This window comes from Nymphalis io, chromosome 8 (assembly GCF_905147045.1).
Source record: "Nymphalis io chromosome 8, ilAglIoxx1.1, whole genome shotgun sequence".
Taxonomy (NCBI): Eukaryota; Metazoa; Arthropoda; class Insecta; order Lepidoptera; family Nymphalidae; genus Nymphalis; species Nymphalis io.
The window spans coordinates 2,425,699-2,452,440 of NC_065895.1; the positions used below are offsets into that span (position 1 = coordinate 2,425,699).

Here is a 26,742-nt window from a genome sequence, read left to right on the forward strand (position 1 = left end):
AAAATTGGAACGTGTGAGTATATTGCTGTATGAATTGTGCAAATAGAGCCGGCTTCTATCAGGTCGTGACGGCATTGGCACAGCGGGTCTGCAGAGAATGTTTTCGATAATAGTCAAAGATTTAATTCAAAATCCATGGGGAAAAGACTAAAAGAATAGAATTTTATCGAAATTGCTGATATATCTTATGGCGATCTGTCAAAAGCTATGTCAAATCTAAAAGTCACTTAAAAAGTAACGAAATAATTTTCCATACGTTAATCTACCCAACTTTATGCCCGTTTTCTTCCGTATTTCTAGTATATATTTACTGTACACTCCCGTGCCTCGGAAAGCACTTAAAGCTATTCTGTCCTACGCCTGAACTCTTTCCGGCCTTGTCGGATTACCGTCCCATCGGATTATGAGAGCTAGGGAATAGAGAGTGCACCTGTGTTTGCACACACACTTGTGCACTATAATATCTCCTGCGCAGTTGGCTAATCTCTCTTGAAATTGGTCGCCGTGGCCGAAATCGGTCTAGAGGACCTTACTTACTTTTCTTTCGTAAACTTATATAGATAATTACATCGACTCAGGACAAACAGACATGTTCATGTACACAAATGTATGACCTGAGTGGGGATCAAATCGAACCTTTGGCGTGAAAGGCAAGTATCTACCAACCACGCCAACCGGCCCGTCTTAATAATAATTTATAACTAGTTAAGTGGAATAGATTTGCATTATTAATAAAGATATATTAACCAAGTATGTTTGTATTGCATAATGTATATCTATTAGCAAATCGCATACAGTAAACAGTAACAGCCTGTTAATGTCCCACTGCTGGGCTAAGGCCCCCTCTCCCTTTTTGAGGAGAAGGTTTAGAGCTTATTAGCCACCACGCTGCTCCAATGCGGGTTGGTAGAATACACATGTGACATAATTTCAATGAAATTAGACACATGCAGCTTTCCTCGTGATATTTTCCTTCACCGCACCGTTTAGTTAAAACAGCTAACAAGTCATTACTTTGTGACGTGAATAATTGTATCATTGACAATTTTTTTAATGTCAAATTAGACATAGAAGTAGAAACTTGACAATTAAAACGGTGTGATATTGTTTGTGTACTAAATGTATAACTTAAACCATAGTCAAAAAATGTCCTGACAGAATATCACCAACGGCGTCCAATCTCCAAGACTGCTATTATATATAAAATATTTATAGTTAAACAAAACAAGTGCACTCTATATACCCTAAATATCATAGTCTGAGAGACACCTCAGATATACTGTCGTATATCGAAGCGATTGGAGTAGATCAGGAACACCTTAACGTGGTTTCCAGGAAACCCGAATGTATCACCGCCGTTTTACTGACCTTGGAGCGCTATGGAGAGCTTCTTGACGGAAAAACCCGACTCGGAATTCGAATTCAGGATTTATAGCCATATAATTCAGCTTCCAGATCAACGAAGCATATGCGTACTTACATGCCTTGTATAAGAAGAGTATACTTTCTCATATAGATTAAAGCTGCGTGCTTTTATATATTATATATTTTTAACTATCCGCATTGGGCAAATCTTGTTTACGTTATATTCACTGTTTTTGTAATGTATTTGTATAATATTATTGTCGCTGCTTAGCAAAATTAACACAAATTAACTGTTAGGCAGTTCAACATAATTTTATAGCAATAAAATTTGTTCTACAAAGTTTAAGCAAACTACTAGAAATTTTCTTTGTGTTTTTGTTCATTCTGATATACGTAATGTATTATGATATAACTCAAATTGTTTATATTCTCAAACGATTGTATTTAAACAACAAAAAATACTTTGACGTAACTAGTCAACAATATCCATTAATATTTTATAAACGTAACATCAATAAAAAGTTAAAAATGATAAATAAATTTAAGTCAATGATAATCATATTAAATAAAACGAAAACAACTGTGAACAAACGACAAAATGACCATAGCAACGTTAATTGAGGCAAAGAAAATGAGGTCATCGAATAATGAATTCACTTTATTTTCTTATTATTATTAAACTTCATGTTTTTTGCTTTAATATTTATGAGCAAAAATATTTTTTCCGCAACCTCCACATAGAGATTTAACAGCTTTGATTTTGACAATTAATTACGTATTATAATATTAGGATGTCTGACCTGAGCAGGCAGGTGAGCTGCACGTCGTTCTGGTAGCGCGCGAGTGCGGGCGCGCCGTCCACGCGCACGGCGTTGACCTTGTCGCGCAGCGCCGCGCCGCAGCCGCCGCAGCGCTCCTTCAGGATCGACAGGATGTTCGGCTGCCGGAGGAAGGCTATCACCTGCGGACGGGTACCTTCTGTAGTAAAACCGGTTCATGACTGCCTTGTTGATCTAGTAAATAGATATAAGGCCGCAGACCTCGAAGTCCTGGTTTCGAATACCAGGTCGGGCCAATAAACTATAATATATCCTGCGCAGTTGGCTAACCTCTCTTGATATTGCCCACCGTGGCCGAAATCAGTTCTGAGGATATTATTATTTATTATAGTAAATCCGGACAAGTGCGAATTCGTTAAATATCGTAAAGTAGGAAATACAGTCAGTACTGTTCAAATCATCAGCGCCATTTATTATACAAATAAGAGGTTTATTAAGTGATCTTAGCATTTTACTGGTGGTAGCTTTGTGCAAGCTCGTCTGGGTAGGTACCACCCACTCATCAGATATTCTACCGCAAAACAGCAGTACTTATTATTGTTGTGTTCCGGTTTGAAGGGTGAGTGAGCCAGTGTAATTACAGGCACAAGGGACATAAAATCTTAGTTCCCAAGGTTGGTGGCGCATTGGCTATGTAAGCGATGGTTGACATTTCTTACAATGCCAATGTCTAAGGGCGTTTGGTGACCACTTACCATCAGGTGGCCCATATGCTCGTCCGTCTTCCTATTTTATAAAAAAAAAAAAGTAAATAATATTTCAAGAAACGAAATAATATAACTGTAGTAAATAACCGAAAACCCACTTTGTGATTTTCTTGAAATGAAACATTGCCTAGATATAATACCTAACTAGGGCCGGATTTGGGGTTTTCAACTTATTAAAAAATGACACTTATTCAGGGTTCCTTCTGACTGGTCCTAAAGCCAGTCTGGATACAAGCCTCGGGGTTGCCCTTTTACCTGGGCTATTCCTCCCCGACAAGTCGTCTTGCCGTGTCGTATAATTTTGGCCCGAAGGGCCAGGGTCAAACTGACCCAGTGGCTGTTTCGTCTAGTCCGGTTCTTTTACTTTGTAAGTTTGTCACGTCCGGATGGTTGTCAGAAATGACACTTGACAAAATGTCGATATTAGTTCCGATTTTGGTCTCGCGCCAAAATATCCTTGTCGGCTAGGATTTTTAAGTTACAAGCATTACCTACATTTCGTTTACAGCGCCATCTATTATGAAATAGCCAAAACTGTTCGCCGGTCTTTTTAAAACTCTTTGATACTATTATACTTATTACTATACGCTTTGATAATATTATAAATATCTTTGCATGTCAAAGTTCCTTGATTGTTTTTAATACGAATTATTTATAGACTTGGATTAAATTAAATATTATGGCTAAATATATAAAGTAAACAAAACGTAATAAGAAATATAGTATGCATATTTTCATTTGTGCGAACTACACTCGAATAATATAATATTTACCTTATCGTTATAGGCAACGGGTATCTCTTGCTGTATGTGGTGAGGAAACACATCCAACGAAGTTATGGGTGGCCGCGGCGGAGGTGTCGGCGCCTGTGAGTGAAACACATTTCTTATCAATACGAACCAATCTTATAACAGACATCATAACACGATAGACCTTCTAAATAGCCAACTACAGAACCATCCATTTTATAACTTAAAAATAAAATTATAAAGCCATACAAATTTTTTTTATTCTAACGGTCATATAAAACTGCTAAAAACGTTACACAACTATTGACTTTAAAAATCATAAAATAAATAAACGAAAAATATTAAAAATACTGCATCAAACCGAATATATCGACAATCTACATATGTTATAAAACGAATAGCTTCCATCTATTTATTCGTACGTGCAAAAAAAAAATACATTCGACGTCACAACACTGAGCAGCGTGCAAAATAAAACAAACGTAAAAAATACATGCTTTGGGAACAGACAGGCGTCCCGCAATGCGTACGGTAGGCAACCTAGTGCTATCTCGGATAATGAAAACACGACGAGAACGTTTTGTAGCTGAATGTCTCAGACAAAGCAAAGTAATTTTTTAATTATCTTCTTTAATCAAATTATTTTATTAGAAATATTTCACTAATATTTTTATTTCTTAATAAACAGAAATTATACTAAATTTCTCAGAATAAAATGCAAAAGTTAGGTATATTGATGATTTATTATATCTTTTCGATTATGGCTTTTTATTTTTGGGGTTCTCAAAAAAGACAAGATGTCCTTGAGAAATGTTAACATCTACCACAAACTCCGGATAGCACAAGATTCCATGAAATGCAACTACAACCCGCTAAGACCAAACCTGGTCGGGCATTATGGGCCGTCTCCGCGGGGGCAGGAGCGGGGAGAAGGGGCCGGCCTGCGGCGCGCGCGGCAGGCGCGGGTCGATGAACGTCGTGCGACGCATCACGTGGTCCACAAAGAAACGCTGCGGGACATAGCGGTCAGACGGACTACAACGACGACCACTTCTACACCACTCGTATACGTGGACACCGTACGATTCAATTGACAATTCTCACCATCCCAATAGACTATCTATCAGAGGAATTTACTAAGTACATATGTTGTGCCTGTAATTGAAATTCTCTTCCTCACTATATATTATAAATCGATTGAACTAAAGTATCTTACAATATTATACTATTTATTTAATGTTAAATGTAAGTTAATTTTAAGTTAATAACTCAATTCGTTTTGGTTACTAATCCTATTCAAATGGGAATATTTTTAAGACTTACTTTTTAAGTTTATTAATATCACCAGCGTTTATTATATCAAAATATATTTAATAACAATATTTAATATTAATTAACGTATAAATATAAAATAGTTTACCTTTCCGTTTCGATCTAGCTTCGAGTCCCATCCCAGAGGCAGGTCCCGTTCGTTCTCGCTGAACATATTGACGAGCGCTACCAAATCCCGGTTGTGTTGATAGCGCTCAAAGGATGACGTGTCACGGCGGATCTTTGATATCATATGTTTGAGTGTCGAGTTACAGTTGTACAGCGATGAAGCTTCCTGGAAATAGAAATATAAAGAAATTACCGACTATATTCCAGTTCGGGGTATTACAGAAAGTTTTTTTTAATAACGTCACCGTCTACAGCCTATTCTAATCGAAGAAGCAGTAGTGATAAAAAAAACTTCAAAGATATTCGACGATATTTGATAATAGCTCTGCTATATTATCTACTCCAAGAAGTTCCTGATAAATATTCGTATCTTTATTTATAATACAACACAGTTCCACTTAACTACTTTTTTGTCATAGGCAGGCGGACGAGCAAATGGGCCACGTGATATATGATGGTAAGTGATAGCCATCGCCCATAGATATTGGCTATGGAAGAAATAATATACACACTTTAATTTTTCTTCCATATCCGACATAACCTTTGCCGCCATTTATTCACGAATCCTAGAAGACCATAGATTTTATTCAAAATCTCAACCATATATATATATCACGTCAATTAAATGTCAAAGCTATTCATTAGCCTTTACTCCTCCTGTTATCGGAATAGACTATTAATTGTCCCGAATCGTTTGTATTCTGTCTCGGCTTACCAAGTTCATATGCAGAATGGAATAGAAGTCCGGTCTCGCGAGGAACTCCGCGGCGGGATGCGGCGCGTGCGGCGCTTGCGAGTCGAGCGGGCGCGACGTGCCGGCGGCGGGCGGCGGCGACGAGCTGGCGCCGCGCTCCTCCTCGCCCAGCTGGCTCCGAGTCATTGTTCGACGGATTGATTGGTATCTGAAACATTTGTGAAACATTCATTGCATATATATATCTTACTGTTGGTAGGGCTTTGTGCAAGCTCGTCTGGGTAGGTACCACCCACTCATCAGATATTCTACCGCAAAACAGCAGTACTTGGTATTGTTGTGTTCCGGTTTGAAGGGTGAGTGAGCCAGCGTAATTACAGGCACAAGGGACATAATATCTTAGTTCCCAAGGTTGGTGGTGCATTGGTGATGTAAGCGATGGTTAACATTTCTTACGATATATATATATATATATATATATATCGGAGTATCGTTATTATCACGGACACTCATTGTGGGCAATTGCAGGGTTCCGGTGAGAAAAAAGCTTTTCAACATACAATCTTTACTTCAACCAACGAAATGTTATATTCACACTTTTTATACAATAAACAGTACAGTCCCTAGACTTGTATTCCTTTTAATGCGATCTGAACGATACGTGCTACATAATACAGCCCCTTTTATTTCATTATTTTCAAATTTAGGCTTTGAACAAGTCACTGTGACGTTTGTGCGTTGTTTGCAGTCAATTCTCATTAGCCGGATGCGACATATGTTTATTTTATAGGAAGCCAACATAATGTACAATGTAATAATGACATTTACTAACACGTATGGTGTCGCAATTATAAGCTAACTGATTATGAGACTTATACTAACGACTGGTGCTTAAGTTGCTGGTTTCATTATTTCATGGTATATTTGAATATCTCCCATAATACCACACTCTATTTTGTATTTTATTATATAATCATTTAACATTACTTAGATTTGCATTTGTGTTGTATAGAATATTTATTGACGTTTACCTACAATACAGTACAGTACAGTAACAGCCTGTAAATGTCTTACTGCTGGGCTAAGGCTTCCTCTCCCCTTTTGAGGAGAAGGTTTTGGAGCTTATTCCACCACGCTGCTCCAATGCGGGTTGGTGGAATACACATGTGGTTTACCTATCTACTACTTACCTATATGTAAGTCTGATAAGGCAGATACTTTACATCGGCTTTAATACAAATCCTATATAATTCAACAGTTTTTCTTAATTCTTTTGTACGACTTAATTGTAGTGTCCTACATAGCTAAAGTAGATATTGACGTACCTTCTATCTAACTGTCTTCTTTGTACTTCGGGAGCGGGCGACCTCGGTGCACATCCATTAGCTGCAGGCCGCTGCCATGTCGTCGTCCTATTAATGTGGTCAATATAGAATACGCGACCATGACTATCCATACGCGCTTCCCAACCTAAACAAAAATATATATACATTAAATTGATGTTACTTAATTCATTTTAACTTGTAACTTGCGACATATTACTCACCAGGTGGCAAAGGCTCTTCGCATTCGATTATCCCTCCAATCATATTGGCAGGAAAATCTCCGGTTAAAGCCATTTGTCTTGATGCTCTCTCTGGTATTGAAGGTAATCTTATGCCCGCCATATGCCTTAAAGGCGTTGGTGAAGCAACAGCGTTATCGTTGTCATCACCATCGTCCACTGGTTGCGGCCTTCTTAGTACGACATCGTCTGGTGGTCCAGCATGAACTATCGTGAAATGATTACTATTCACAAATTCTAGGTTCGGAGATCTTATCTCTGATGTTCTCAATTCATTTGTAAATTCAACCATTTCGAAGTTCTCTGAATTTTGTATTGGCGGAGGATGTAAGTCAGGAGGTGGCATTGGTCTAGGCCTGCGTGCGTGATGTGTAGGTGTTGGCGGACACTGCGGGACTGCTGTACCAGCTAAAGCCGCAACCCGAGTCAATACCCTTGGGTGCGGTCTCATTGGACTATCTGGAGTGTCTTTAGAAATATTTGCTTTATTCGGTGAATGTTTTGGAGTGCTTTCGCATCCAAGATTCTTTAGCAAATGTCGAGGTAAGCTTGAATGTTTTGGAGTAGAACTGTCACATGAATATTTCCGATTCATTAATATAGAGCCAACATTTATCTTATTGTTTTCATCTACAGGTGAAGTAGAATGCGAAGAATTGCAGGAACTTGGATCATTAGGACTATTATTTCCATCTCGTTCCTCAACTTTGCTTGGGCCGTCAATATGTGAGGAATTTAAGAATGCAGTCATCATAGTCGGTGTAGCTCGTCCCGAACTTTGCCTAGTAAGTGGTTTATGGCTCTTCAGAACTGTTATTTCTTTCTCCTCAACTTGATTTCTGTTATCATCTTCAAAGTCTTGATGGTTACTAATATCATTAAGAAACGTATGTTGAGCTTTTTCTTGAGACTTTGCATGGTTTGGCGTTGAATTGAAGCTTTCCACTTCATTCTTATCTTTTCTTGCAAACGTTGTTGTAATATAATTGTCTGGACCTATATCTTTAATATACATTACATTATTCTTATTTACGCTTTGCGCACTATCAGGTACATCATTTGTTTTCTTATCATCAACTAATTTAGTTATTTTCATAGAGACTGATTCACATAAGCTGCCATCGGTCTCAGGAGTCGCTAGGGGAGCAACTTGTGGATATTCTCGTAAAAAGCTAGCAGTTGAAGATATTGGTGGTGCCTGAGCACCGTTATAAAACTCTCCAGGCCTAAAATCATTAAGATTTCCTTGCAGCGCGGCAGAGTTTGCAATATTATTATCAGTGAAGAATTGTTCGTCAGTATCTATAAGTTCAAAAGTAAAAGCATCTTCAGGCTTTGTCAATTTTTTTGGCTTGCGATGCCTCTGTACAATGGGAGGTAAAGCGTGCATTCTTTCTAAAGGTTTATGTGATTGTCTAGGCGGCAGTGGCGGTACTGGAGATTTTTGAGCATCATTTGGCACATTAGCACCTTCGACATCATATACAAATTTCATTATTTTACATGGATTCTGTGGAGACCAAATCTTATAATATTCAGTATCAGGTGATGTAGGAGATTCAAATCCGCTATTCATATTTGTTTTTTTCTTTACACCATTTAACGCTTGTCCACCACCAGTATCCACAGGCGGTGGGCATTTCTTTTTAACACCTGAAGACGTCGGCTTACATTCAAGCAGGTTTCGAGATTCACTATTTACAGAATGAGATTCAATACTGTTACTAACTATAGTTTTGCTATGATCACATTTTGTTTGTTCGAGATTCAAATTCCCATTGTTTTCTAAAGCGCTAATTGAGCATTTATTGACGTTGTCGCTAAGATGCTTGATGTCCTGGCTCGTGCTGACGAGTTCGACTCGCGGCGTACTTTCAGAGTTCATTTCAAAACTCTCATTGTGGTAAGAGAAAGGTGACACCTGGTCACCACTTCTCTTTCTTGAGATGCCCTCTTTAAGTCGCAAAGGTAATTTTTTGAGATCGACTTTAAAACGAGGTGGGAGTGACGAAGACTCAGCAAGGCATTCGTCTTCTTCGCCATTGTAGTAGCGAAAGCAGAGTAGCTGTTCACAATCTGAAAGTACATACGACAAAAGTATTAGCAAAGTAAGTCAGGTAAAAAATTCTACAAAAATATAGGTAGAAGATTTTTACCTTCGTATGGTTGATTAGGCTCATCAAGCAGCCACATTATATGGCCAGTGTCGCATCCGGTCGCCGGCACGAGCCTGACGATGCCGGCGATGCTCGGGATCTCTGTAAACGGACATAATAAAATATTATCGCATTACTATTTACTATCGATCGTTAATGAACGTCATGACGGAAACTTTGTAGAATTAATAATTTGTAATATAAAAATATTAATTTGTGTAAAACGAGTCAATGATTTTACAATAACCAAAACGTATAAATAAAATCCGCATGTAATGAACAAAAATAAAATTAATTTAACACCGACAAGAATATACATACCAACAAAATAAACATGATACAGGTGCAAAGAACTGTGTGCTAAAATAAAAGCAAACAATACTATAACAAGTAACAACGAATGCGCCGGAACGAACCCTTCCATTTTTTATCTAACAAAAATCAATGTGTAGGATGCGCAGTTCGGCGCTGGCGCATCACAAATTATGCGCCAGACGTAATCACCGGATGCGGGAGTCGTCCGCACATTTAATGCGAAATAATCGAAGCCACCGAATTGGTAGTTAATTGGGAAAACATGGCCATAAATAGCGCGAAGACAAATTGATTCCGCAAAAAGACGCTGCACCAACCCAGGCATTACCATATTTTGATTGGACTAAAATATGAGCGTACAGTAAACATCTTCCTGCCGTTGATTAAGTGTTCGACACGATCGTAAATATTGACCGAAGTCGAAATGTTTACATCAAACACTCAACTTTATTTTCAACCGTGAAGCCCGCGTATAGCGTGAAATATTACAACAATATCTGGCACGGAAATGGAAGAGGGAACGGCTTTTTAGATTGGGCTTAACGAGATGGATATATCGCAGAAATCTTGGTTCTGTTTCCGTTCGGAAATAATACAAAAGTAAAATCGACTTTCCGTGATCAATAACAGTTATTAAGTTTTTCGTTTCTACCTATTTGCCCTAAATTGCCCTAAATTGTAGTAAAATACACCGTGCGAGAACTGAAAATTATTTAATGGCAGCTATTTCCTCTGTCATTAAGTGGATTTACTTGTAAACGAGACTGCACATTACTCATAGTAAATCAGTAATATCTTATCTCATGCTTGTACAAAATATGCTTATTATCTATTTCATTAATATTCAGGATCAAATTTAATGTATTATTAAACACTTATTACCGTACGAAAAATATTACGATTAAAATGTAGTATTATCGATACACCCATAGAACCGGAGCAGCTTGGCGACAATGACGATTGTGGTGACGACACGCGTGACACAGAGGGCGTCTATTTCCGTCAATGACGCAACATCCGCACACTTCCGGCCGCAGGATATGGGAGGAGATACAACGACACGACGAGATCAACTGATGTACTTCCGTACAATTTGCAAGATAGAGTAATATTTTTAGGGCTATAGAATCAGAGAAAGTTACCATTAAATAATTTAAAAGTATGTTTGTTCGATGTTGGATTACTTCAGAGCTTTCAATCAGATCCTTTATTAGAATCTACTAAGATGCTCTTAGAATTTTATCTAATAGCAATACATAATTAAAGCTAAAAAAATTTAAAAGAGAATCAATCAATTATCAATGGGAGAGACGTGCCTGTTTAGAACAAAAGTCCTTAAATAAAAAAAAAAAAATAGGGATATATAAATAAGTGCTCAATGAAGTAAACACATAGAAAACTCCAAAAACTTTAATTTACAATTTCTAGTATTTCAATATAGGAGTGTCAATTAGCATATAACGTATTTGTAACAAATCTCGTTGTTTTTTTGAAGTGATTTCGTCTACAATAAATAAATATATTATTTGTACTATTAGATAGGTACGACTCAAAAATACGCATACTCGGTCACTCCTTCAAAACACGCTAATGTTTATTAATAATCTATGTTGAGAAAAAATGTATGACTAAACTCCTTTCCGCCTATTTTTCAGAAGAATGAACATCCACTTCGAAAAAATGAACGTCTGACAATATCTAAAGGAAACATATGTTAATCGGAGAGCTTCCCCGAAGCAAAGAATGCGGTTTAGTTGATTTTTCAAATATAGAATACGGAGAATTTTACGTAACTATAAAAGTTTATAAAATTTACAATGTACAATTCTAAAAAATGTTTAGTGTTCATTATTTTACATATACCTATGAAATTAACTAATTTGTTTTGAATTTGACTGGTTATTGGTTGAACACAGCCATTGACACAATAATAATGTCCTCCAGACCGATTTCGGCCACGGCGGCCAATCTCAAGAGAGATAAGCCAACTACGCAGGATATATTATAATGCACAAGTGTGTGCGCAAACACAGGTGCATTTTCTATTCCGTAACTCTCATAATCCGATGGGACGGCAATCCGATACGACCGGAAAGAGTTCCATCCAGAGAACCAACGGCTTTACGTGTTTTCCAAGGCACGGGAGTGTCCACACTTCCAACTTCCAGACTCCGGGCTGCTACTGACATGTGAATTGAACCCAGGACCTCCGCGTCTGCGGGCTTACATCAAGCCACTAGACCAACGAGGCAGTCAATATTCAATCAGATTAGTTCAACTGACTTTGTGAAGCGTTTTAAAAAAAGTCGGTATCTTTTCTATATAAAACAAAATGTGTAATAGTATCGTTACCTAATGCTGATCGTTCCCGCTTACAATAAACCGTTTGTGCAGCCTTCTATAGAGCCCTGTAATTATGACCGCACCATGACTATCGAACAATGTGTCACGCCACCAGTCATTTGGCGGAAGTACGTAGTTAAAACAAACTACGGTCATTTGGAGCCCCACTACTTATTTCAACGCCTACGATACTACTGTTTTAGCTTTGTTTTTGTATAGTCTGATATCTTTTTAAGTGGGCCCCATGAACACAGTGATGCTGGCTTCAATCACCTTGCAATCTTTAACAAGATTGTAAACTATTATATTTGTTATGATATGAGTCCAAAGGAAAAAAATTCATTAACATTAAAGCAACATCTTCATAATCTTCTTCGTATTAAGTAATTTAGAATCATTCGGGGAAAAAATTAACACGCATAATATTCTTGATAATAATATTATAGAAAACCGTGTATACGTAAAATTTATTAAAAATATCATGTGTCATAAATAATAACAAATAAATCTTAACAAATAATTCTTTAACCACAGACTCCAGTACTCCAATTCGAACCATTATTATAATCAACGAAAACAATGCGGGTGGGTTAAAAAGAGTTGACTCTGGACAAGTTATCGTGAATTGATTATCAAGAAGTGGGACGTTACACATTTAGAAATATTTTAAAATTTCTTGTCATCGAAGCCAGACATCTGCCACGTAAAGACAAGAAAGTCACGTTCCTATCCACAAACCGCAGTATTCTAAGCACTTAAGTATATCCGTCTCAAAATAACATTTGGACGACAGGAAACGCGAGTTTAAAGGGGTCGAGCCGATGACAGACCCCCATTAGCGATGTGACGATTTGACAGCTTCACGAGGTTGTAAGAGAATGTTGACGTGTGACTGAATATCTTTACTGAGTTTCACACGATTAGGGAATAGTATCTGTACCAACCACCCTACCTATCAGTAGTGATGAAGGATGAGCAACAGAAACTACAGTTAATCGTTTCTATGGGAACGATATTTAAAAGTTATATACAAAAAAAAACATTACTGTACCAAAATTCAAAGGGTTTCGTTCATCTTAAGGGTTAGAACGAAATAGTATATAAAATTATTAATAATATTAATAGAAAATGTATGTGTACATAATGTGTTATATTTAATAATGAGAGCCATGATGTCTGTCATGGTATAATTTATTTAAACAGTTAAATAATACATTCATTGATTTCACACAAAATTTGATTAACAAATCGCTCGAGTCCAAGTGCTTTTTAAAATTCCTGCCCATTCATTCCCAGACATTAGGGACCGGTTAATTTTACGAGTATGGACCACTTAAAATTCCACGGTGCGAACACAAATCGTACCGGAAATTTGAATTCGACAACAAAACTATACGCATTTGCACCTTTGCGTAAGAATATGTATTCGCTACAAGGATATACATACCTATTTGTGATTTTTTTTATATAAATTGTAAGTATCTTTTACTAAATTGAATTCTTCATTTTTTGACTTAATACCATAAATATTGAATGGATATAAGCTGTAATTGTATTTAGGGTTTTATTCAGATATCTTCATTAAATTCTCATTGAAGATACACAAAGATAAAGAAACGTTTTTGTCACAAATTATTAGTCACGTTGAAACGTTCTCAAATTCAACCTTGACTTGTCAATTTAATTATGTGTATGATTTATTACAAGTTATTGTCTTTTTCAATTTAACATTTTCCGAGAATTCATCGAAATATGCTTTTTTAATCGATACTAATATTATAAATGCAAAAGTAACTTTGTCTGCTACACTTTTACGGCTAAACTATTGAACCAATTTTGTTGAAATAAAGCAAGCTTGAAACCCAAGAAGGAACATAAGCTACTGTTTTGTATCTAACACCTAACCCCTCCCCCAATATGTGTGCAAAGTCTAGTAGGTTATATAATAACTGTTACAAGTTCATAAGCAGAAATATTGCCTTAACATTTTGGAAAGACATTTTATGGACGGATACCGAATCATAGAGATTTGTTTCTAGACACGTCATAAAATTAAAAACAAACTTCAAATAATTTGACTATTCTATACCAATATTATAACCCGCATTGGAGCAGCGTGGTGGAATAAGCTCCAAACCTTTTCCTCAAAAAGAGGGGAGGAGCCCAGCAGTGGGACATTCACAGGCTGTTACGGGATTACGGGGATACTAATATTATAAATGTGAAAAGTATATTCGAAAAGACAGTTCGAACGCGCTGATCTCATGATCTACCGGAACGATATGAAAAAAAAAACATTATTGCGTTAGATAACCCATATATTAAGAAAACTTACAACGACATAACATCACGGTACCCACAGCGATTCACTGGAAACGTGATAAAATAGCAATCCACAGATAAAACAAAACGATGCTAATCAGTGTAATGCTTTAAAATAATAAAGTACAACGCTTAGGTCTACCGTCATCCGCGTTCAAAAGAAAATCTATAACCATTGGTCCATGAAAGACATGTACCAATGCGTCAAATGTTATACGTTCGTATGTATGAACAAGACACTTCATTTACTATAACTATCAAATTAAATAAATATCAAATTAATTAGTCCATATAATATTTCTATAATATAAAATCAAAAGTACTTGCTTTAACGAGATTATTTAGAACCATCTATCGTTAGGGACACTAGTCTTTACTACATCTTATGCTTATTCATAAATGTTTTGTACAATTGCATAGCAGTCTACACGTTAGTTATCCGAGAGGACGGGTTTCCTAACATAGACATCGAAGGAGTCAGGAGTCACCCGTTATCACCTTGTTTAGCTTATCCTGATATGGCACGTCAATAACTCTGCCTATTATGTAAAAGAGAAATCTTAAATGACTTCATTCAAAGCAATAAACTGTTGTAATACTTAACAATTTCGTATCGGCTTCGTACGATAGAGCCGATATGACCCAGTGGTTAGAACGCGTGAATCTTAACCGACGATCGCAGATACATACCAAGGCTAGCATCACTAAATTTTTGTGCTTAATTTGTGTTTATGGTTCACTCGACGGGAAAGCTAAACTTCCTGTGACTAATTCCTGCCACATGTGGATTTACAAACCCGCATTGAAGCTGCGTGTTGGAATAAACTCAAAGAAGGTTACTCAAAAGTAGAGAAGGCCCCGCAGTGGAATATTCATAGGCAGTTACTATTTACTTTTAAGTAAGATTATATCTACCAACGGAAGTGCTTTGTAAGGACACATCTCCCCTAGACGGCCCGGTAACATCTAATCATCAATAATATCACCGTTAAACATAAACACTTTGTATTTTCCGATTTTAAGGACAGGTAAGACAGTGCAATCACAGGCACAAGGGACGTACCATCTCCACTACATAGACCATTCGTGCCTCCTCGTGTAGTTTTGGATTGTCGTCTCAATGAATTACTATGAGATTAAGGGAAATGTGTACACCTGAGTTTGCATGCACACCGATTAAACATAAAGTACTCATTTACCCTCTGAATCAAATTAATAAAAAAAAATACACTTATTTTATGACTTTGTCATCGATGATAGCCAGCTAAATAGCATCCGTTACTGTTGTTACTGACGTCACTGACACTCCTACTAACCTATATAGAATTTTATTATCAAAATATACTATAACAGAATGGTAAGGCTTTGTACAAGCCTGCCTGGGTAGGTATACCGACTCCTCACATATTCTACCGCCAAACAGTAATACTTATTTTTATTATAATATAGGTAGGCGAACGAGTATATGGACCACCTGATGGTAAGTAGTTACCACCACCTATAGACATTCGTGCCGTAAGAAATGTTAACTATTCCTTACATAGCCAATGCGCCACTAACCTTGGGAACTAAGACATTATGTTTGTGTTAAGCCGTATCACAAAACCAAAATATTATGTATTTTTTTCAGCTTCAATCTTAGTAAATGCATTAAAAAGAGTTTTATTCATAAAAGTCGAGTGAAAAATATACAACTCAACAAAAAACATTTTTATTCTTATTTATAATCCTCTTAGGAGCCGTACTACACTATCATTTTATTGAATGAAAATAAACTACGTTCTCAATTTGAGATTTAAAGCTATGATCGGCGTCGGCGCACGTGGGCGGCGTGGCACGAGCGCGCTTCATAATATGAGTCCGTTTACACATCACCGAATATAAAAAAGAATCTAGTTTATAAACACATAAACACAAAAATATAAATCTTTGAAACAAACACAAATCGACATCTATATAGTCTGTTTTATCTCCCTTTAAATTAATTAATACTCATTGCAGAGCGCGAGATTTTGATAATCATTAGCTGAGCATGAATGGCAAATAACTAAATGATATTATAGAAGTATTAATATCAAAGTAATTAGTGCTGTGTGCTGTTATAGTTGTTAATATATAATTGACGGGCCGGTTGGCGTGTTTGGTAGATACTCGCCTTTCACGCCAAAGGTTGTGGGTTCGATTCCCACCCAGGACAGACATTTGTGTGCATGAACAACTGTTTGTCTTGAGTCTGGGTGTAATTATCTATATAAGTATGTATTTACAAAAGAAAAACAGCATATGTAGTATATCAGTTGTCTGGTTTCCATAGTACAAGCTCTGCTTGGTTTGGGATCAGATGACCGTGTGTGAATAATGTCCCAGGATATTATTATTAATATAAAATATAATTAATGTCACGCTTGCTGTTTCAATCCGGCAGCCGTAAATTATATACACCGGTAGAACAAAGTCGTGTTTACAAGTTAACAGCGAGAGTATATAAATTATTCAAACTAGAAATGATAATGTCCATATGTAAACGAGTCATATCATGTTTGTCGGTCGGTCAATTAGATTCTGCTTTAACAGCAACTGTCAATTATAGGTGACAGCACTTCGCTGATAAACACTTCAACGCGGGTTGTTATATCATTATTGTATTAAGGCAACCGTTCCTTACGAAACGATCAAATTAAAGAAAGTGCTAACTGTTTAATAACGAATTGAACGTGTCTGTTAAGTTATAACAGCAAACAATTGTGAATATATTATCTTAAAATTCAACATTTGTAATGCACTTTATATTATGGAACAAGTTTCTACCTACAGTATTTAAATTAGCATTATATCGATTACTACAAGCGGTTCATTGAGTGAATACGGCCACGTAGTGGGGGTCCATTCATATTGCGCACGCGCACTGATCGCGACCTCGCCGCGACCAACCTCATACAGCGCTGCCACCACATGCTCGTGTGTCAGATTACTTGTGTCATAATCATAAATTACACAAACTCGTCATCCGTCATAATGTCAATGAACTGAAAAGAATTCATTCAAACAAAAGTTTTAATATTCATTTTTCAAGTATTTCCCACTTAAGTATTTTTATAATCAGATGAAGTTTCGTTCTATTAAAATATAGTTTAAGTGGCAAAAGAAAATGTACTCTCAAATTATAATAAGATATGAATTAATAAATAATATAAAGGAGGAGGAATAAAGTCTATAATAATATTTGAAAGTAACTCTGTCTATCTGTTACGCTTTCACGGCTAAACCACTCAACCGAGTTTGGTGAAATTTTGTGTGAAGCAAGCTTGAACCCAAAGGAAAGACATAGGCTATTTTTATATCAAACACCTGCTCCACCCCGCCAACAAGTGGGCGAAGCCACTAGTCAGATATATATATATTTAAAAAATTACTATCACCGATGGTACCATTCTCTCTCAACTCGATTTTTGAATATCAATTTAAATAAGCATATCATATAGTTGAAGTTAAAATGACACTCAGTATAATGACATTATGTTGACCTTTCGTACTTTGTACATAGACAAATGAAATGGATTACAAATAGTTGAATAGGCAGCGAATTAGGTAAGTGCTAATATTTGCGAATACCTACATCCGCCAACCTGCCGCATACCTACCGTTTATGCTCAACATTACAAGTCAATATGCTCCCACGAGCGGACAAATGGAATATTTGAAACGATTTGCGAGAATTCATTGACAACTGAATTATATTGCGAATGAAATTTACATTACTGTATTTGTGTTTGATGGAAAGTAAATATACTTTTGCTTATTTTTTTTTATAGAATAGGAAGGCGGACGAGCATATGGGCCACCTGATAGTAAGTGGTCACCAACGCCCACAGTGGTCATAGACATTGGCATTATAATAAATGTTAAGCATCGCTTACATCGGAACTGAGATGTTATGTCCCTTGTGCCTGTAATTACACTGGCTCACTCACCCTTCAAACTGGAACACAACAATACCAAGTACTACTGTTTTGCAGTAGAATATCACAACATGCACAAAACTCTACCACCAGTAAATAATACAATAAAAGTTTAATAATTGCAAAGATAATATCTAGTGTTTTGATAATAATCCATACTCATGATATAAATGCAAAAGTAACTCTTGTCTGTCAGTTACGCTTTTACGGCTAAACGACGGAATTTGGTGTGAAGCAGGCTTTAATCCCAATGAAGGACAAAGGCTTCTACTTTATACAAAACTATATACGACTTTATACGAATAATACGACTTTATACAAAACACCTGTCCACTCACCCGAACACGCGGACGAAGCCGCGGGCGAAATCTAGTGTAAAATAAGTAAACAATAACATCCTGCCAAACGTATAGGTTACGTAGACCTACATAGATTATAACTTAAAACATACTGAAGTATATGAGTTATATTTTTTGTTAGATTTAGTCGTAGCATTATTTCTAGACATCGACACAAATGAATAGATTTCAATAAAACTCGATCATTTGGTTCGTGACGACTACGATATCTAAGACACTGCGAGCATGACTACTACTGATACATTTATGAATAGCTTGGATCGTATAATAATAACAAGGTTTTATTTTCATTTGATTACTGTCGTTTTTTTATCGTTCTTGTGATCAAAAAATTTAATTTAAATTGTAATCTATTTTTTCCGAATCTTTAAATGTAAACATTGGTTTTTGAGACTTGCCAATTATAAATATGTCACATCGCAGAATTGTCTGGAATATTTTGAAGGAGTGACCAATTCTCATACGAAATGTTCGTGTATATGTTTAGTTCTAGCAGCGTTCGCTTGGAAACGTCCGGACTAACAAAAGAAGTAACATTTAATTTAATTAAAAAAACTAAAGTCGTGGTATTGCCTTCGTCGTCCTTAAATAATATACAATCACAATACGAATATTCCATATCAATTAGATTAGTAGTTTTTTAGTTCGAAAGAAACAAAAATCCTTATAATATAAGTATGATGCTGGTTACGGGAACAGTTCCGCTTCATGCATTGGTGCAATATGTAATTCGTATTAGCATAAGATATCGTTTCTATTATATTACGAACCAGTGACATAAAGGTCAAGGATTTATAGCCGAGCTAAGAGTACGGAAATAGCGATGCTTGTTTTAAACGAAGTGCTATAGATTTATGTGATATAAACATTCCATATTGAATTTGAAACTTTCAAAATTGTACTGTAATATTTATAACGAATCAGTATCACTAAACAACATTAAACAGATAAAAAAATTAAAAAAAAAAAACATTACGCTGTTCAATCTATCAATCATGATGATCAGTCACCCTAAAGCTTTAAACTGTATGTATAACTTCCCCTATATACCTTTGCTATATTTTTATAACAATATCGTATCAATTAAAACACTGACCTAAACACACACATATATATATATATATATATATATATATATATATATATATATATATATATATATATATTGTGTAATCAACAGAATACGTACCTTTTTTAATAATCAGAATCAAACGAAACGTGTGTTTTTTTTTCTTAAATACTATATGATTTTGTATAAACGTAAATCTAAGTGTAGTTCCCATTCATGATTCAAGTCAATGTACTATTGAAATTTTCACACTGGCGAAGGTGCGTCTCCTGTCACGTAGATCAGTTCAATCGTCATGCGCACCAAACCCATTGGCACGCTACTGCCATTATCGATTTTGTAGCACTTTATAATCGATTGAGTTCTTACGAGTAACATGGCTATAACAATAAATTTATTGATCCTCCTTCAATGATTTGTTTCAATTTATAAATAAACCTTAAAACTACACGTTGTACGGTAGGCATCGTTACTAAAATAATGTAAGTATATTGAGCACGGAACAAAATTATTGAATAAAAGAATGTAACAAAATTACCATAATAATACTATTGTTAGTGCGAAACAGAATCCTTGAAGAATTTAAGATTTATGAGAATCATCACATATCCTAGCGATATAAATTCTAAAAACGTAGTGCTTTCAATGTGCTAATACTAGCGCGCAGGTAGAATCAGGATTCCGTCAGCGGCATGCAAAAGCATAACTAGCATCAGACAAGAACCGGGACGAACGACCTCGATGTTCGCGGAATGAATACAAAACATACCAAACGTGTGATCGACTTTACGTACACAAAAATACAAAAGAAAAAGATAATTACAACATGCACACACTTGACACACATATTCCACCGTTATTAATATTAAAATGAATCAAACTTGGTGTGTCAAAACTTTCGAGCGTACCATTATTAAATGGTGCAGTCCAAAGTACCACCGGTCATGACAAATCGAATTCTCGCACGCACTTCCTGCACCGAAAACATCGACAGCGACTTATTTAGGTATAAATCATTAATTAAAAGTACTTCGACGAAATAAAAGTTATCAGCAAACAGCTATTGACTATTCGCAAACATCAAGGGGCCAATTTTAATGATTTCCGTTTCGTTTTAAATATTCACTTCTCGTTTAATAATAATGGAATGCCGTTTATACGATCTCACGTTTCGAACATTCTAGATCATTTATGTTATTTAATAATAGTAAGAACTTAACGTGAGAATCTTGCTCTTTACAATGTTTTGCAGAAGCCGTTAATGCATAAACAAATCCTATTATGTCTATACATTATTAGTATAATGAATTTTAACGAATATTTAAATAAAATAAAAATCGCACTAATAAAGTTTGCGAAAATTGGCTCTTCAAAGAATGTCCATTGTAAAGAATAAACAATACAACAAAAAGTGCACTGAGAATAAAACCGAGATAAAAGTTGATGAAACGTGTGAGAAACGATTTCATCTACACAATTGTTCGTTTAGATTAATTTCACAAGATTTACCAAAGTAGAACAATACAGTGGGCAGTATAGATGAGTCTATAACACCATTGTTTTAGCTGAATCATGTATCATCATCATCATGGGAATATTGAATTAAAGTATCCTTGAAAATTTAATAGAAATACCTTTTGTAATTACCATGCTGTATATTCGTCTCTTATTTCAAACTTTTGGTGTGCAATAAATCATATTCGTATGCTTCTTTTAACATGAAATAAGCTATAAAAAGTATTTAAATATTAACTGTAACAATCAAAATATATTTCATTATTAATAAATCTTATTATATTGAAAAAAAATATTTATTTATTTATTAAGGACTAACATATTACACTGGCCCAGTGGTTAGAACGCGTGAATCTTATCCGATGATTGTGGGTTCAAACCCGGGCAAGCACCACTGAATTTTCATGTGCTTAATTTGTGTTTATAATTCATCATGTGCTTAACGGTAAAGGAAAACATCGTGAGGAAACCTGCATGTGTCTAATTTCATTGAAATTCTGCCACATTTGTATTCTACCAACCCGCATTGGAGCAGCGTGGTGGAATAAGTTCCAAAACTTCTCCCCAAAAAGGGAAAGGAGGCCTTAGCCCAGCAGTGGGACATTAACAGGCTATTACTGATTATTGATTACCGAACATATTACACACAGTATACACAAACAAATAATTTCCGATTTGTATGTATATCAATTAAAAAGCCGAGATGGCCCAGTGGTAAGAATGCGTGAATCTTAACCGATGATCGTGGGTTCAAACCCGGGCAAGCATCACTGAATTTTTTCATGTGCTTCATTTGTGATTATAATTCATCTCGTGCTTTACGGTGAAGGAAAACATCGTGAGGAAACCTGCATGTGTCTAATTTCACAGAAATTCTGCCACATGTGTATTCCACCAAAGCCGCATTGGAACAGTGTGTCGGAATAAGCTCCAAACCTTTTCCTCAAAAAGAGGTGAGGAGGCCTTTAGCCCAGCAGTGGTACCTTTACAGGCTGTTACGGTACGGTATGTATATATAAATTTTAAGTGCACATAATATTCAAAGAATCATCGCGTGAATGTGATTTATGTATAAAATTAAAAAGAAATGTTCAATTTAAAAAAATACTTATACGTTTAGCATATAAGACAAAAACAGGAATTATAATGTTGAATATATATAATATAATATGGATTAAGTAGATTTATTTAATTGATACATAAGATCAAAAATTGGATCGAAAAAGGCATTATTGGTAGGTGGGCGAAATGATTTAACTACAGTGCACCGATGGAAATGACTTCCGATACTTTTTATCAATCGCGTGCAAATTGAATATTTATTTTTTCATAAAGCTTTCCCGTTTACGTAGTCAGAGATAAGAGGCATAAATTAGTTTAACAGTTTCATATTCCAAGCGACTCGGGTAACGGAATAAGGTGCACCGAGTAAGTGGAGCGTTGCATTCTCACATGATAAGTACCGCTGTTTGCGTTGTCTACGCAAGGGAACTGATTTATCTTTTTGCAATTCACTTCCGTTGTCTGTGTGTATCGTGAGAAAAACAAGCAACACTATCAGTCGGTCCTGCTAATTAGAGATAGTTTTCCCAGCATTACTCAGTTCAGCGCAACCAATGTACGCTCTTATATATCTTTTTCTATGTTATTAATGAGATCCATAGCAAAATACCGTGAAATATAACGAATAGCAATAACGTTATTCATTCTTGTCAAATATCATGTTACAAACATTAAATTTCATATAAAAATAGGCAAATTTTAATAAGCCGTATTTTATAATTTCAGTCTTCTTTTTACTTTTCACTTAAATCAGTTGGTTAAGACTATATTTAGATACAAAACCACATAATATGTATAACAAAAAATATTTTTATTTACTAACACGATATCTGAACGCAATTTGCTGTTGTAACATGATGATTGGACATGCGAAAGGTGGAGCACGCAATGTCCGTAAACCTATCAAACTCAACCCTTCGTGTAACGGTCTCGAAGCAAGGACTCGGGTTACCAACGTCGTGTTCTCCAATATCTTCGTAGGAAGCAAGTCATATGGCTAATATATTGCTGAAGAAGGATACATAAGAGATGATAAGAAAGCAGTGTGCAGCATAATTCAAGTCGAAAAATTACAACAAGTAAAGCAAACGATTTCGATACGACTATATCGTATCATTAACATCGTTTTACTTGAATTGTAAATAGTAAAATGACACCGAAGTTTTATTTTAATGTTCGCGGGTCATTGCTCTTTGTAATATCGTTTTATAATGTCTTTTATCGCTTTCGAGACATTAAAATAAAACAGGCCATAAAAGTCACAAGAACACGAATAATTTTTAGTATAATATCTGACACGATCTTTGATTGATTGCTACTTTAGATATGATTCATGAATATAAAACGGACCAATTAATTTTGACCTCTAAATAACGAATTATTGAAAGCGTATCCAATAAAAAAAGAGAAAATATTTTAAAATGTCAATACGTTTTAATTCAATACAGTAAAAAATATAATCACTGCATAAGGTTTGTTAGCGGATATGCAGGTACGCTTTTATTCGAGGCGGGCGCTATGCGGGCACAATTTATCAATCACTGACAAAACTTTAGAAACATGACCAGAGCTGAATTGGCAATTAGCCCTACAAATTTATTTTTACCTTTGAATTGAAATAGAAATTTGTCGAGAAATACAAATTATTTGCTCACATAGTTATTTAAATCAAAAATTGTTCAATGGCATAAGTTTAAATGACCCTACAATAATATGTTTGTTGAATGTTCTATACGTGACGAACACGATCGTCGCTTTTATATTTTCCATGACATGTTCCACAACATCCATTATGTTTCACGTGGCTATGTGTATCAACATGATTTAATTCCAAGGACGGCATCGCTATAGCGTACTCCAGCGAGGCACCAATTTACATAGTCAGCCGCCGGAAACCAAGCGGTACGTCCAAGTGGACACGTGTCTGAATTGTTACATGGACGTTTGTAGACCGACCTTGGCTGACCACCATCCACGGCAGTTCAATCGCTACCATAAGTAGCCGTAACTTGTAATAATACCAGATTACTATTCAACATCTTAAACCGGATATCTTCTGTATCCTGTGTTTATTACACTCATAGATTAGCAAAATAGCTGCGTCATTTCAAATAGATCTGAAATATAGTGAACACGCGTATGTTTTGATTATATTGTTAAGAGATTTAATTTTAATTATCATTGCCATATAAAAGGACAGTTAGTTTAAAAAATATAGTTTTTACAGGCTATAGAAATTGCTATTGAAATGTAATTATCTATTAATTGAAAACGATTTCGCGTTAGTAAGTTATTATTAAGTGATCTAGACCAGACATCTAGGCGCATAATTCGACGTGTCGTCACATCCGGCCCGATGACCGGTTGCGCAAGCAGTGGCTATGGGCATTGTATGCAAAGTGTCCGTGTTCCGCCGAATACTGACTCAACTACGGCTGCTATGCTAACGGTAAGTTTAAGTTAGCTGTTCATGACACAAAAATGTTCGCAAAAATTTCTCGTAAGAAAAATGTTTTAAATGTTAATTTTAGTTTAAAAAAACATTTCAATGATCGTATAATATTATTATAATTTTATTTTTAACTAGCAATTGGAATAGCCCATAACAATAGAACTGCATTTTTTTAAGACAAAATTTTTTTTAAATCTCCTCTATTAATACCAAAATATATATATTTGTGTTTCACAGGAACGCTCCGATACTATGTTCGAGGAGCTACACAAATCTTTAAACAAATATATAAACTGACAAATCTTTTTCGACCATCCGGCTTGCATTTTCTATTGTCAAAATAGTTCTGCTTTTACACAATCTCTCACTTCCGGATGCACACGACGTAATACGATTAAAACGGACGTGAAGCAAAAAAACTACACAAAAGGCAAAACATACGAGAGCTTACGAATGATGTGTATAACAACGGACAAACACGGTAGCCCTTTGAAACGAACGCTTAGCGCTTAGACATTTTTACATCGTTTATTCTATTACGAAACATACTTTTAAACTAAAATACAAATGGTCGGTATAAAACCTGTTGAGTACCTATAAACCACCATATTTTATTATGTTTTTATTTTTTGCATTGATTATAAATACTTGATTTTCTTGAGTTAATAGTATCAAATTATTACAATATTAAAAACCATATATAAATTAATACGTCTTCATCTGCCGGCAGCGCGAAGAACCGCCTCGTGTGAAACAAATCCTGACCGGCACCGGACATCCGTCTTTGTCGATATTCCCGTTCTACATCAAAGGGAACCATGAAATTTAAACGATTTGCAACCTTAATTTAAGTGATAAAGAGCCTATGTTAGCGTCACTGATAATGCCAATCATTCGAATGCCCTAATACATCTTGCCACTAAAATATACTTGAATTGCAATAGGCGCAGACATATGAATAGTGCACGCGGAAATATTTGGTTGAAAAAGTTATTATTATCTTGAAGGATTAAATATTACAACTTTTACAAATAAATATTAAAACAATAAATTCATACTATTGGATATTAAAATAATAAATAAAGACAAAAAAAGATAAAATAACAGGAGGTACCTACTTATTGTATGTTCTAAAATAACAAGAGGTCGTGATGGAGCTAATGACCACCCTTACCTGAAACAAACAAGAAGATAAATTTAAGCGCCCGAATGTCGAGAGCACAGAAATAGAATGATATTAAATTTGTCACTTGGTACATTTGAGTGGTCACTAACGCAAAACGTAGGCGTCGCCCACGTCCACTCTCGTTTCCGTTGCGGACTTCGGAGAGGCGCGCTTTTCCCATGAAATACTCCCATCACATACCGGCGTTGCCCAGACGTATAATAGATCATACTTTAAAGCGTCAATTAAATAACATTCGCTTATTTGAATTCGATGTAGTCAATTAGTTATAAGAAACATTGACCTTGGTCGAGGTCTCACGCAGCGGACGTCGACGGTCGTAAAATATAAACGGCTCTCAGCCACAAAGACTAACAGACAGACGGCCATAATATATGGCGAGACGTTCACACGATTGACGGCCGATAGGTCCTCCGTCAGAACGCTGGCATCCGGCATTCAAGGTGACATTGCCCATCCTTGCAGATCCGGCCCATAAAGGTAATATTATCAGTAAACAATAGACACATCAAGGACTGAAATGGAAGTCAAATCATAAAATAGTTCCCATTTTGCTAGACGTCAAATGTGTTTTTACAGCTCTAAGATATAAACGATATATGCGTTTTTAAATGCATTATATAAATCAAAGACCTATATTTAATTT

At 35.8% G+C, this 26,742-nt stretch overlaps 1 protein-coding gene across 6 annotated transcripts in view; it reads right to left on the reverse strand.

Moving 5' to 3' along the window:
* Positions 1-26,742, reverse strand: part of LOC126770161 (E3 ubiquitin-protein ligase HECW2) — a 106,851-nt gene that overhangs the window by 53,376 nt on the left and 26,733 nt on the right. For 5 of the 6 annotated variants that reach the window (XM_050489366.1, XM_050489363.1, XM_050489364.1 and 2 more), the window contains 8 exons: positions 9,515-9,616; positions 7,341-9,434; positions 7,120-7,264; positions 5,816-6,002; positions 5,081-5,266; positions 4,545-4,670; positions 3,685-3,777; positions 2,166-2,326 (listed from right to left, as the gene is read on the reverse strand). In XM_050489366.1, the coding sequence (XP_050345323.1) occupies positions 2,166-2,326; positions 3,685-3,777; positions 4,545-4,670; positions 5,081-5,266; positions 5,816-6,002; positions 7,120-7,264; positions 7,341-9,434; positions 9,515-9,616 (3,094 nt within the window). The remainder of the gene's footprint in view (positions 1-2,165; positions 2,327-3,684; positions 3,778-4,544; positions 4,671-5,080; positions 5,267-5,815; positions 6,003-7,119; positions 7,265-7,340; positions 9,435-9,514; positions 9,617-26,742) is intronic. The other variant, XM_050489368.1, reaches the window with a different exon arrangement.